General features: G+C 37.8%; 1 protein-coding gene across 4 annotated transcripts in view; it reads left to right on the forward strand.

Annotated features, from left to right (window-relative positions):
- FIRRM (FIGNL1 interacting regulator of recombination and mitosis) overlaps nt 1–14,021 on the forward strand; it is a 44,628-nt gene that overhangs the window by 195 nt on the left and 30,412 nt on the right. For 2 of the 4 annotated variants that reach the window (XM_067728595.1, XM_067728594.1), the window contains exons 2-8: nt 3,723–3,762; nt 5,202–5,290; nt 6,879–6,983; nt 7,699–7,839; nt 10,109–10,274; nt 11,978–12,062; nt 13,780–13,918. In XM_067728595.1, the coding sequence (XP_067584696.1) occupies nt 3,723–3,762; nt 5,202–5,290; nt 6,879–6,983; nt 7,699–7,839; nt 10,109–10,274; nt 11,978–12,062; nt 13,780–13,918 (765 nt within the window). Of the gene's footprint in view, nt 1–39; nt 299–3,722; nt 3,763–5,201; nt 5,291–6,878; nt 6,984–7,698; nt 7,840–10,108; nt 10,275–11,977; nt 12,063–13,779; nt 13,919–14,021 lie in introns of those variants that run through there. The other 2 variants (XM_067728596.1, XM_067728597.1) reach the window with 2 other exon arrangements.

Consider the following 14,021-nt stretch of genomic DNA (forward strand, 5'->3'; position numbering starts at 1 on the left):
ATCCTTCATTGTCACTTCCACCTAGAGAGGGGTGTGGGGCCTGTCTCCAACCTTCTCTCCTGTCTCATCACACCCGCTGCAGGGCCGTGTTGGGTTCCTGCGGCTTCAACCCTCTCCTTTCTCTGTTGATGAGCGAGATGAGTAAGCGAGGGGAGGAAGGGCGAGCGAGAGCCGTGGGTGCCGAGACCGAAGGCATGCCTGGCTTTGGCATCCGAAGGGCTTGCAGAGGTGTTCTGCCAGTGGTTTTGGCAGTGGATGTGGCGTTTTCTGCCATTTCTCTGGGCCTTTGAGTTGCTCTGTACGTGCAGTTAAGCGGGAGTACTTTTCCATGGGGCGGCGGGAGCGGGGAGAGGCAAGGACTCAGACTTGAGCTGTAAGGTGAGGTGACTGAATGAAGTAGAGAGAGCGAGGTACTCTGAGCTCTCATCTCTAAAATGGGTGGTGAAAATGAATACCTTCCTCACTATTTTGAGAATCTAAAGGACGTAGTTCTGACATGGTGCCAAGTCTGTAAAAGATGTTCAGTAAATACAAATGTTCTTCCCCTCCCCTTTTTGAACCTCTTTCGGTTTATTGCTGGTGAGAAGGAGTTGCTTCCTTTGCTAATTGGCTTTCATCTGCTGGGTGTGAGGTACTTAACGTCTCCGTTGTCCAGATGCAGGTCATTTAGAAGTCGAATCTTTTTTTGGTTGTAAATGTACCTGGAGTCCTAGCCCTTCATGTTAAAGGGTAATTTTTTTTTTAACAGCTTTGAGCACATAAAACTACACTCAAAAGAAAAACAAGACCTTCACTTGAGAGAGTCTGAACACTGCAAAAATAATTTTTTACAGCTGAAGCCAAATATAAATATTACGGTCACATAGAAATCATTCACCTGGGCATTGGCAGGTGGTCCCACTTAGGTACCAAAGCGCTTTCTTAGTTATCGTGTAGACATGGAACTGCTGTCCTCAAGGATTTTTGATTTTGGTAACAAAAAGCCATCCTCCTCCTCAAAAAATTTTACTAGGTACAGAATATTATATGTACCAGGCAGTGTTAGGCTTCGGGGGAACAAAGGTAAGAAACACGGTTCCTCTTTTTCTTCTCAAGCTTATAGAGGGATTTCAATAATTGAAAGTCAAGCTTGTTTATTTATTTATTTTTATTATTATTTTTTTTTTTTGCGGTACGCGGGCATCTCACTGTTGTGGCCTCTCCCGTTGCGGAGCACAGGCTCCGGACGCGCAGGCTCAGCGGCCATGGCTCACAGGCCCAGCCGCTCCGCAGCATGTGGGATCTTCCCGGACCGCGGCACGAACCCGTGTCCCCTGCATCATCAGGCGGACTCTCAACCACTGCGCCACCAGGGAAGCCCTATTTTTTTTTATTTTTTATAAATTTATTTATTTTTGGCTGTGTTGGGTCTTTGTTGCTGCGCACGGGCTTTCTCTACTTGTGGCAAGTGGGGGCTGCTCTTCATTGCGGTGCACGGGCTTCTCGTTGTGGTGGCTTCTTGTTGCGGAGCACGGGCTCTAGGCGCACGGGCTTCAGTAGTTGTGGCACGTGGGCTCAGCAGTTGTGGCTCGCGGGCTCTAGAGCGCAGGCTCAGTAGTTGTGGCACACGGGCTTAGTTGCTCCGTGGCGTGTGGGATCTTCCCGGACCAGGGCTCGAACCTGTGTCCCCTGCATTGGCAGGTGGATTCTTAACCACTGCACCACCAGGGAATTCCCAAGCTTGTTTATTTACATTTAAAAAAAAATCAACATTCTCACCTGGTTTTGCATCTCAAACTTAAAATTCAAAAGAACCCAAACCTGTTCTTCCCGCCAGTCTTCTTCATCTAAATAAATGGTTTTACAAGCCAAAACCTTCAGTCCTCTCTCTCTCACATCCAATCAGCAAGTCCTTTTGTTTCTGACCTAGACTATATCTTGAATCCAAATGCTTATCTCCATCCTGGTTGCTACCATTCTTTCAAACCTCCATAACCTCTCACCTGAACTATTGTTAATAGCTCCCTTGCTTCTACTCACGTCCTCTTATAATCCATTCTCCAAAATAAGTTCACAAAAAAGTGAAAAACATGTTGTTTACTTTTTAAACCACTCCCTCCACCCCAGTGGCTTCTTAACAAATTAGGAATAAAATCTAAACTTTTACCTTCAAGGCTCCTCATGTTCTAAGCCTTTTCCTCGCTTACCTAGCTCACTACACTCTGTCCACATATACATGAAGCTCACCTACCTCAGGATCTTCATTTTTGCTGATCCTTCAGCGTAGTTCTTCTCTCAGCCTTTTGTCCATCTCATTATTCAGATCTCAGCTCAGATGTCACGCCAGCAAGCCATTTTCAGTGTCCTCAGTCTTAGGTGGTTCTCCCAAACCCAGTCTGTAATACTTATCTCATTGCCCTGTTCAGTTTTCTAAAGAGCAGAAGCAACCTTAATGGAAATTATGTTGTTTACTTTGTTTTCTTTTTACTTTTCCTCACTGTACTGTAAAGTTCATAAAGGCAGGAATTTTGTTTTCTCCAGCACCTAGAATAGTACCTGGCACATAGTAAGCATTCAGTGAAGGGCTAAAAGATATTGTCATGTTTTAAAACTGCCTGAAAATCTCATTAGATAAATTTTTTTTCAACTTTTGGTTTTACTTCAGCACTTTTTCTACAAATGAAAGAAATTTTCAGTAACTCCATCACCCAAACATAATTATTTGCATGTTTTGCATTTCACACGTTATTTTCCAGTCTTTCTTTTTTTTGCGGGGGCGGGGGGCCGCGCCGCTCGGCCTGCGGGATCTTAGTCCCCTGACCAGGGATCAAACTTGTGCCCCCTGCAGTGGAAGCGCGGAGTCTTAACCACTGGACTGCCAGGGAAGTCCCTTATTTTCCAGTCTTTACCTGCATGTCTGCGTAATTATAACTTATGTTTAATTTTGGAAGAGGCTAGAATTTTTTTGACCTTTACTGAAATTGATCCACGATGCAAATTCTACCCTACTGAACTAAAATGAGTTAATGACTATATTTCATTTTGATTGCTGCTGTAAGATGTATATGCAAAGTAAGATTTCAGAAAAAGAATCAATTCCTGTATTACTGTGACAGAGTTATGGCTTATTCATTTTTCTTATTGATACATACTTTAATAATTTGTATATTATTTTTACAGGAAAACATTTCTAACAATTCTGAATGGTAGAAAAGTGTATAGTTTATAATGTGATTACCATTAACGTTTGTAATGAACATAGCATAATTTATTATGACGTATTTGTAAGCTTCTATGTGCAGAAGAGTTTCTGTCTGATTAGGTGGTAAGATAGATATGCTAGTAACATGAAAAGATAAGAGTTGATCAGTGACTTAAGACAGGTGCAAATAAAGTACTATAGAAGTGCTGAGGAGGAAGAAATTTCTGTTTCAGAAACCAGAAACCCATGGATCATTATAGACTGTTTCTCATCTGTCAGAAATAAGTCATAACTACACACAATTTGAAAAGATAAGTTTATCCCTGAGCGATTTTGAAAACATTTCCTTAAAGTATTTTCATTATATTTCATTATACCTAGTAAGCATTACATTTTTTACAGCAAAATTAAGCCAGTAATTTGAGTCTAATTTCAATCTCTTACTGATCATTGCTTAAACTTCAAGAAGGGTCCTTTTAAAATCTGTTCTCAGTAGTGAATATCTTACTACTGATCCTAGTATCTTCCTTAATTTTTTTACTCTATGTATCAGCATTCTGACAGTTGGCTTGAGCATATTCGTAAGTAAAATTATCTTAATTGTACGATTACTTTGATGTCTTTAAGGCCTGAGTCCCACATATCCCAGTTTCGTATTCCCTTTAAATTTAAATATAGTTTTGTATACCCTTTAAGTTTATTCTTCCTATTATAGCGTTACAGCCTTTGTAATCTTCAGTTACTTAAAATGACCAAATTACTTCAAATTACAGTACTTAAAGTTTTAAATTCCATTTTGGATAGATACCAAAAGTGTTCTGTTTGATAATGTGTGTATAAGCACGTTGTAAATTTTATTTTATTTTATTTTATTTTATTATTATTATTATTTTTTTGCGGTATGTGGGCCTCTCACTGTTGTGGCCTCTCCCATTGCAGAGTACAGGCTCGGGACGCGCAGGCTCAGCGGCCATGGCTCACGGGCCTAGCCGCTCCGCGGCATGTGGGATCTTCCCGGACCGGGGCACGAACCCGTGTCCCCTGCATCGGCAGGCGGACTCTCAACCACTGTGCCACCAGGGAAGCCCCACATTGTAAATTGTAAATGTTAGTTGTTAAACTGGTTAGGCCAATATAAAACATAATTTGCAGTCTACTTAATAACTTTCAGCCTCTTAACATGTTTAGTGTCAATTAGAAAATACTTTCTAAGTTACAAAAGGCTGATTGTTTAGGCATGACAAATTTGTCATTTGGAAAGGTTGACTTTCTTCATCTGTCTTCATTAATCTTACTTGACGTAATTTATTTATTTAGTTAGGAGGAGAGGTAGAGTTTACTCATATATTTTGAGTTTTCTATTTACATTTCACTTGGTTGTGGAATATTTGTTTATAATCTTGGATCTGTGTGCTGCCTGTGGGGTCTGATTTTTTTAAGGAACAGTTACTTTTTATCCTGTGTATGAGAGTTGTACATATTCATTATAGAAAATTTGTAACATGCAGAAAAACATAAAAGATAATAAAACAATCATTAATCTGAAATGTTTAAGATTTTGGCATAGGATATTCTCATCTTGATTCTATATATTCCTGCCAGCCTATCGGTTATTCTTTGTATATACATGTTTATATATATATTAAGATCGGAATTACACTATTTGGAAGTTTTTTCATTTTAGCTTAATGTATTGTGGACATTTTTTCATGGTTTTAAACGATCTCTAACAATCATTTTAATGATAGCAGATCCTATTCAGTAGATGTACCCACATCCATTAACTGATCTTCAGTTGCTGTACACATACATTGTTTTGTTTTGTTTTTTAAAATTTTTCTATTATTTCAGGTTGTTTAACTGTTAATAGTTTCTCTACATAGAATATGGCATTTTGAAACTGTACAAAGCTTTTGATTGCTAGTATTTACATATTCTCAAATCTGGGAAAGGGTAGTGACCTTTGTTGGCTGACATGACTTAATATTGCTACAAAATATGTTACTATTTTCCTTTATAGAAATTCTGAAAATTATTGTAGAAATGTTTTTACCTCATATGAACCACCTGACATTGGAACAGACTTTCTTTTCACAAGTGCTTCCAAAGGTATAGTACTATTATTATCTTAATCAATTTACTTGTTATAAAGGCTGTTAAGATCTGGCCTCAGTTTTAGACCATTTATTCTTAATTTCTTAATGTATCACTTTTTTTGTTTTTGGTTGTGCCGCGAGGCTTGTGGGATCTTAGTTCCCCGACCAGAGATTGAACCCGAGCCCACAGCAGTGAAAGTGCCAAGTGCTAACGACTGGACTGCCAGGGAATTCCCAATGTATCACATATTTGAAATACAAATAAAATAGTTAAAAATAGATCTTATGTGAGAATATGATGGTGTCAGTATGATCATTAGGTGATTAAAAAACATATTTTCAGAGACTATGGATCCTTTACTAATTGAATTTACATTATTTGTAGTTGGTTTTAAATACTCTTGTATTTTAAAGCTATTCATTGAAAATTGGGATGGATGATGAAGTTAGTTAAGTCTCTTTCTTTATCTTCTCTGTAGAATTTATTAATAATTGTTAAATTTCATTTTCTGGAAAAATGGATCCAAAATTTATTAAAGAAGCCTCAGAATAAAAATGGCTGGAATATTGGTAAAATCAAGTAACTTAAAAGAAAATATCAGATTCACCAGCTGCATTGTTACCTTTTAGATATATGTGGTATACCTTTTCTCTGAAAAGCAGAGTCATAACTTTTTTTTTTAATTGTGGGAACTAAACATACTTTGGTGACAAAATGAAACATTTTTTTTATGATAACTTATCTCTTACTTGAATGGATTTCTAAGTTTAGCTTTGAAACAAATAATTATCAGAACTCCTTTTACTCATATTCACTCGATTGTTCTCTATCTAAAAAGTTTCTTAAAATTTGTTCTTGACTGCCAAAAAAAGGTCCGGCTAGTATATAGATGAAAACGAGATGTTGAGTGTTAACAGGCTTATGGGAAGCAGTACCCTCTTTAGTTACAGTGTGTTGCTGACTATGGTTATTCTTGTAGTGTAGTGTTTAGGCCATTTAACTTGTTGAGAGTATTAAGATCTTAGGTTGGCTAATGTTTCACAGACAAAAACACTTAGTTCTGAGGTCACGTACTATGTCTCTAACCCAGGAACAGTATTTTGAGTTGGTCAGAAAGGGGAACTGGTTAGAAAACAAGTGAATAGGTAATTCAGCACAAATTCATTACCACTACCAGAAAATATCCTTGTAAATGTTCACATGGATGTTGATTGGTTAAGATATCATCTTTTATTTATTTAAGTGTAAGAGTAGCACTTTTGTTACATCACCAAAAAATGAACTTTGAGTGATATTTTTTTATGGATGTTATTAAGTAGATTCAAATCACAGAAATGGAAGACAAATCAATTTTTGTTGGAGGCTTTTTTTTTAAGGAGATTCTATTGTAGAAAAATAGTATACAAAAAATAGAAATACTATAGAAACACTATACAAAATATATATTTTATTAACTTTATTAGGTGTGGTTGTTACACTAGACAATATCCCGTAGCTGTTAATAATGCAAAATCAAATCTAATTTATTTCTTTAAAGATACGCCTTTCCTTTTTTAATGACTTCTGTTACTACTGTTTATGACCTGCTTTGTTTTCACAGACTGTGAGATTATATGATGACATGATGTATGAGTTAACCAGTCAAGCCAGAGGACTATCAAGCCAAAATTTAGAAATCCAGACCACTATAAGAAATATTTTACAGGTATGTCAAATATATTAGAAAGGGGGGTGGGAGAGCTTAAAGAGTGTGAAATATTAATTAACTTTATATTCTCTATATAATGCCCCAATGCTAGAATTAAATTTATAGAATTAAAGATATAAAGATATTGCAAAAAACATAAATTCTGAATTTCTTATACAATTTCATGCTTAGTAAATACCTAAACTCGTATAAGAAGACAAGTAATCAAGGTAGCATGCCCTGCCTGTAATTCTAAAGCGTATGTGTAGAACACCTGCCATATACTTTGATGTTGTGGGTTAGGATTCCAACTTCTTCTTTTTTTCTTTTTTTTTTAACCAAATGGCTAGCCAGGTTTTTTGGGGGGGTTTTCCCTAAGATTTTTTTGATGTGGACCATTTTTGAAGTCCTTATTGAATTTGTTACAATATTGCTTCTGTTTTTTCATTTTTGGTTTTTTGGCTACGAGGCGTGTGAGATCTTAGCTCCCCGACCAGGGATCGAACCTGTACCCCCTGCGTTGGAAGGCGAAGTCTTAACCACTGGACTACCAGGGAAGTTCCTAGCCACTTTTAATATTTGTAGTTCTGACAGACTGTAGTTATGTGTAAGGAGGAACAGAGAGAGGGTCCATTTTGCTCACTGCTGTATCCCTAGCACTCAGCATATTGTCTGACACCTTTTAGGTACACAGAAAATATATTCTGAATGAAACTTCTTTCCATATTTCCAGACAATGGTACAGCTATTAGGAGCTCTTACAGGATGTGTTCAGCATGTCTATGCCACTCAGGAATCCATCATTCTAGAAAATATTCACAGTCTTCCCTCCTCAGTCCTACATGTAATCAAAAGTACATTTGTACATTGTAAGGTAAGTGATGGGTCTAAGTACACTTTATTTTTTTTTAACATTTTAAAAAAAATTTTATTTATTTTTTTCTGGCTGAGTTGGGTCTTTGTTGCTGTGCGTGGGCTTTCTCTAGTTGCGGTGAGCGGGGGCTACTCTTCGTTGTGGTGCGCAGGCTTCTCATTGCAGTGGCTTCTCTCATTGCAGAGCACAGACTCTAGGCACCCGGGCTTCAGGAGTTGTGGCTTGCAGGCTCTGGAGCGCAGGCTTAGTAGTTGTGGCACATGGGCTTAGTTGCTCCGTGGCATGTGGATCTTCCTGGACCAGGGCTCAAACCCGAGTCCCCTGCATGGGCAGGCGGATTCTTAACCACTGTGCCACCAGGGAAGCCCTAAGTACACTTTAAATGGCCTAAAATCCATGGGCAAAGGGGCTGAGTTTGTGGTGCTTATAGTATTTGTTTATAAGTTTACATTTTAACCTATATTATTGCAGTGCATTTTTCCATAGAACAAAGAGCATGTATGTAAATATTTGTTTCAAAATAAGTAGTTATAAAGAAATCTTAAAAAGGGGGCTCTTGCAGTTTTGTTGTTGTCTTATTCTATTTCCTCTTGATAAGGAAAGAAGTGGTACAGATTTGTGTCAAGTCGCAGGGATCCTCAAATATTTCTGTCATGGCATTGGTGGCTCAGATGAATTGCTTAACAATTAGGTGCCTGTAAAGGGACACTGACCCTTATTTAGTCCTGAGACAGCTTTAAAGCACAAAAGCTAGCCTAGGATTTGTGGGTCACAGGAAGTTTTGATAATGCTGTTTGTTGGATGAATGAAAATTGCTAGTTAACTAATGCTTCTCTTTGGTGACAGGGTACTGAAATGTCATGCACTGGACCTAATGTTATTTAGCTCCCTTTTAGTTCTATATTTGTAAGATCTTGGAAGTCAGAAATCATATTTTATACATACCTGCATCTCTCAGATACACTATGTATAATGGAGGTTTACTAAACATTTGTTTAATGAATGAATATGTCATTCACTAAGAATCATTAAATTTTTTTTTTTTTTTTTGCTGGTGAGAATTCTTTTCTTTAATTGAAGTACAGTTGATTTACAGTGTTGTGTTAATTACTGCTGTACAGCAAAGTGATTCAGTTATATATATATGTACCTTACTCTTTTTTACTATTCTTTTTCATTATGATTTATCATAGGATACTGAATATAGTTCTCTGTGCTATACAGTAGGACCTTGTTGTTTATCCATTCTATATATGAAAGCTTGCATCTGCTAACCCCAACCTCCCACTCCATCCTTCCCGCAACCCCCTCCCCCTTGGCAACCACCAGTCTGTTCTCTGTGATTCTGTTTCTGTCATAGACAGGTTCATTTGTGTCATATATATTTTTTATTTTATAAATTTATTTATTTATTTTTAGCTGCATTGGGTCTTTGTTGCTGTGCGTGGGCTCTATCTAGTTGCTGCGAGTGGGAGCCACTCTTCATTGTGGTGTGTGGGCTTCTCATTTCAGTGGCTTCTCCTGTTTCAGAGCACGGGCTCTAGGTGCGCGGGCTTCAGTCGTTGTGGCTCGCGGGCTCTAGAGCGCAGGCTCAGTAGTTGTGGTGCATGGGCTTAGTTGCTCTGCGGCATGTGGGAGCTTCCCAGACCAGGGATCAAACCCATATCCCCTGCATTGGCAGGCGGACTCTTAACCACTGCGCCACCAGGGAAGTCCCTGTGTCATATTTTAGATTCCACATATAAGTGATATCATATTGTATTTGTCTTTCTCTTTCTGACTTCAGTTAGTCTGATAATTTCTAGTTGCATCCATGTTGCTGCAAATGGCATTACTTTGTTCTTTTTTTATGCCTGAGTAGTATTCCATTGTATATATGTACCACATCTTCTTTATCCATTCATCTGTCGATGAACATTTAGGTTGTTTCCATGTATTGGCTATTATGAATAGTGCTGCTATGAACATAGGCATACATGTATCTTTTTGAATTATAGTTTTGTCCGGATATATGCCCAGGAGTGGGATTGCTAAATCATGGTAATTCTATTTTTAGTTTCCTGAGGAACCTCTGTACTGTTCTCTGCAGTGGCTGCACCAACTTACATTCTGATGCTATTCTGCACCCCATGTTTTGCATATGCTCCCCACCCACCTACTCTCTAAAAGCATTACATTTATGAGCTCTGATAGAATGAATTAAAGTAAATTTGGCTCTTGAGTTTTTTATGATTTGCTTTTTCTCTCGTTTTTATTCCTTTGTGGTCAGAATAGCGAATCTGTTTATTCTGGGCGTTTACACCTAGTCTCAGACCTTCTGCAGGCTCTTTTCAAGGAGGCCTATTCTCTTCAAAAGCAGCTAATGGAACTGCTGGATATGGTTTGCATTGACCCTTTAATAGATGAGAATGATGACATTTTGAATATGGTAGTAGGTGAGTGAAAAAAACATACTACTTAGTATATGATGTATATTGACTATAAACTGTACATCAGTTAAATTATTGAACCCAATGTTTCTAATGATTCATTATATCATGTGTAAAAAAATTTAAATCCTACCCAATAAACTTTTAATCTCTTAAATTTTAGATTTTGTAAAATTGATATTTGATGCATTAACATAGATTTATATATTTAGTCAATGTTCAAAGTAGGTTGTTACTCCACAGTGATTAACAAAGAAAGTTATGCAATTTTATACCCTCTAAAGTAGTCCACATTCTGAAGCAGTAGCTTTCAGTGTTTTTAAACCATAACTTCATAGTAAGAAATGAAGTTTGCATTTCTTCCCGGAACACATATAATTACGTACTTGTATGTATGTTTGTGAATGTGTATGTATATACTACATTTATTTATTGTACTTGAAATAATGTACTCTATTATAGTCTATTTCATTTTTAAAGAATTGCTGATTGCTACTTTATTAATTTCATCACTTACCAATGGATCATGGCCCAGAGTTTGAAAAGCAGTACTCTAATAAAAAGATTGCATTCATAGCTTCAGCATAAAGAGAGTAAGGTGGTTTTGTGCAGTATTATCAGGCATCTTTTGCTCTGTAACAAACCAACCCAAAAATCTATTACATTAAAGTAACTACTAGGGAGTTCCCAGGCCGCCCAGTGGTTAAGACTCGGTGCTTTCACTGCTGGGGCCTGGGTTCAGTCCCTGGTCAGGGAACTAAGATCCTGCAAGCCGCGTGGCATGGCAAGAAGGAAAGAAAGAAAGGAAAAAAGAAAGGAGGGAGGGAGGGAGGAAGCAGAGATGGAGGGAAAGAGAGGGAGGGGGGGAGAGAGGAAGGAAGAAAGAAATCAAGCAACTACTGTTTCATTTATTCATGATTCTGAGTTAAGTGTTTTAGGCTGGGCTCAGGTAGAACAGCTTTCTCTGCTTCACGTGGTGTAACTGGCTCACTCAGTTTGTGGTCACTGACCTCACTCACGGTCGTTTGTCGGCAGAGGGAGAGATAAAGTCCTGAGCCAGTCCCATGTAGCCCATCATGCAGCAGGTTAGCCCAGGCTCAGCTACCTGCTGATGGCCTCAGGGGTCCTAAGAGCAGCAAGAGAGGGCAGGCCCCAGTGTGCAGGCACGTTTAAAGTCTCTGCTTGGTTTATGTTTATTTTTGTCCTGTTGACCAAGTTATGTCGCGAAGCCCAGGGTCTGTGGAAGCGAACTGACTAAGAGCGTGGACACAGAAAGGGGGTTTATTGTGCCCATTGTAACAAATAATCTACCTCAGGCAAAGTACAAGCCTTAATGAGTACTGTGCAAATTCATTTGATTCTTCCTTGTTAGGTTTTCTTTCCTTAGCAGTATATTTTGTCATTTTTGATTTGAATATCTGTGGAATGTTTCAGTTACAATAGGGCATAATTTTTAGTCCACTGAACATTTTTAGTTTTATTTAGGTCATAGAGTAGGTATAAACATCAAACTTAATTTTCTATAATTTATAAAAACCCTAAATCAAAAGCGTGACACTTTCACTAATTATTTTGAGATAATTTTTTTCAAATTGTATTGCCTATTTTAGCAAATGTCAAAATTGTTCAGTAGGTATTTTTAAATATAGAAGAAACTCACCCCATATGACCTTTGAGTGTCCTAAGAGTTCTGTTATCTTTCTTTGTAGTTATTCATTCATTGCTGGATATCTGCTCTGTTATTTCCAGTATGGACCATGCATTTCATGCCAATACTTGGAAATTTATAATTAAGTAAGTTTCTGTTTTGTTTTGTTTTTACTTTTTGTAATATATTTTCCATATCCAAAAGTCTTAATTATTTGTAAGTTTTCTTAGATTGCATTTAAAACATTTTGTATGGGTGTGTACAATGTTTACTGACACTGCTCTCTTATAATCCAAATGTTGTACATGTAGCTCCCAAACTAAATCATACTTCTTTATTCTGCTCTCTCTAAAATTAAAAAAAGTTCTACTCAGTTAGCTAGTACATCTGAAATAATGGGCCATGGGTCTTAACCATGTGCCTACTGCTACTGTTGTTTAACTGACTATCAAGTATCCTACTTCCAGGCTTAGATAAATTAATAATCATAATTAGAGTTGAATATAATCCCCTCATTATATACTTTTGAGTTGTTCAATTTTAATTCCATTTATAATTTTAACTAGAGCGTTATGAAGGATAGCTAGGGAGAGTGTCCACAGCATTCATCAGATTCTTGGGGGTGGGAGGAGATATAGTTGAGATGTAAAAATGGTTAAGAATCTCTACTTTATACATATGCATAAAACATTAAAGGTAGTGTAATACTTTCAGGTCTTAGGTGTTTTTCTTGCACCACCAGGTCATTACGTTGCCAACAAGTAATAATGCAGTGATTCAAAGTGTCAACTCAGAGTCATACCGCATATGCTTGAGTCCATTCTGAAATCACTTACCCCTCTGGAACTCTTAGGCAATTTGGTTAATTTCTCTGAGTCTTAGTTTGCTCATCTGAAAGTGGGAGTTATAACAATAGCACCTTCTTTTTGGGGTTATAGTGAGAATTGAGTTTATCAGTGTGAAATGCTTGCAACTCTGCAAGTCACACAGTGAGTGCCCAGTGAATTAGCCACACCACACCACACCACACCACCGCCACCGCCACCGCCATCGCCATCGCCATCACCATTGAATATCTTCCAGTCTTGCCCCGCTCTGATTCATTTTCTATCCAGCATTCATACTGATCTTCTAAAAATGTAAATCAGATCATGTCACTCTACTGCTTAAAATCCATCCCAGTTTACTAAGAGTAACAACCTAATCCTCTCTGGCTCCCGCCTTCTTCACCAGCCCATCTCCATTGCGCTCTCCCTGTTCTCAGCTCCTCAAACATAACAAACTCTCCTGTCCCAGAGCCTTTTCACAGCTTTTCCCTCTGCCTGGGATGCTTCTCTCTTGTACTCTACACCTTGCTAATTCCTGCTTATCTTTCAGTTCTCAGTTTAAGTGTTACGTCTTGATGGTAGCATTCTTTTCATCCTCACCCTGAGAATCAGTTAGATTAGATCTCTCTATTGTAGCATCCTGGACTCTTCCAGCTTAACATTCATCACAGCTGTAATCAATTAACTATTCTTACACTATTTAATGTTCTCTTTTGTGCTAGACCACAAATTCCATGCAGACAGGGCAGAGATTGTGTCTTTTCATTCACCCCTCTATCTCCAGGGCTTCACAGAGTGTCTGGCATATAGGTAAGAGTTCAATTAATATTTTATAAGGAGAAATAAAAAATTATCAACTTACTCAAACTAACATGACAGCTTCAGAGGTAACGTCAGTACATCTTAATTATGCCGTGTCTGTTATATATGATGCATTTTGATTTTTTACATGTTCTTTCAAGTCATATTTTTATGGTCCTAAGTTACTTGATATGTTACTTGTGGTGATTATATTCTTTTCTTTTTATTCATTTAGGCAGAGCCTTAAGCACCAGTCGGTTATAAAGAGTCAGCTGAAACACAAAGATATAATTACTAGCTTGTGCGAAGACATTCTTTTCTCCTTCCGTTCTTGTTTACAGTTAGCTGAGCAGATGACACAATCAGATGCCCAGGTAAAAATATGGTCTAACAACACTGTGAACTGTAGCTCTTTTTCTTTTGGCAGTTACTAAATCTCATTTAGATCTATGGATCAGTTTACCTAAAAGGGTTTTA

Source organism: Pseudorca crassidens, chromosome 2 (assembly GCF_039906515.1).
Source record: "Pseudorca crassidens isolate mPseCra1 chromosome 2, mPseCra1.hap1, whole genome shotgun sequence".
In the NCBI taxonomy this organism is placed as follows: domain Eukaryota; kingdom Metazoa; phylum Chordata; class Mammalia; order Artiodactyla; family Delphinidae; genus Pseudorca; species Pseudorca crassidens.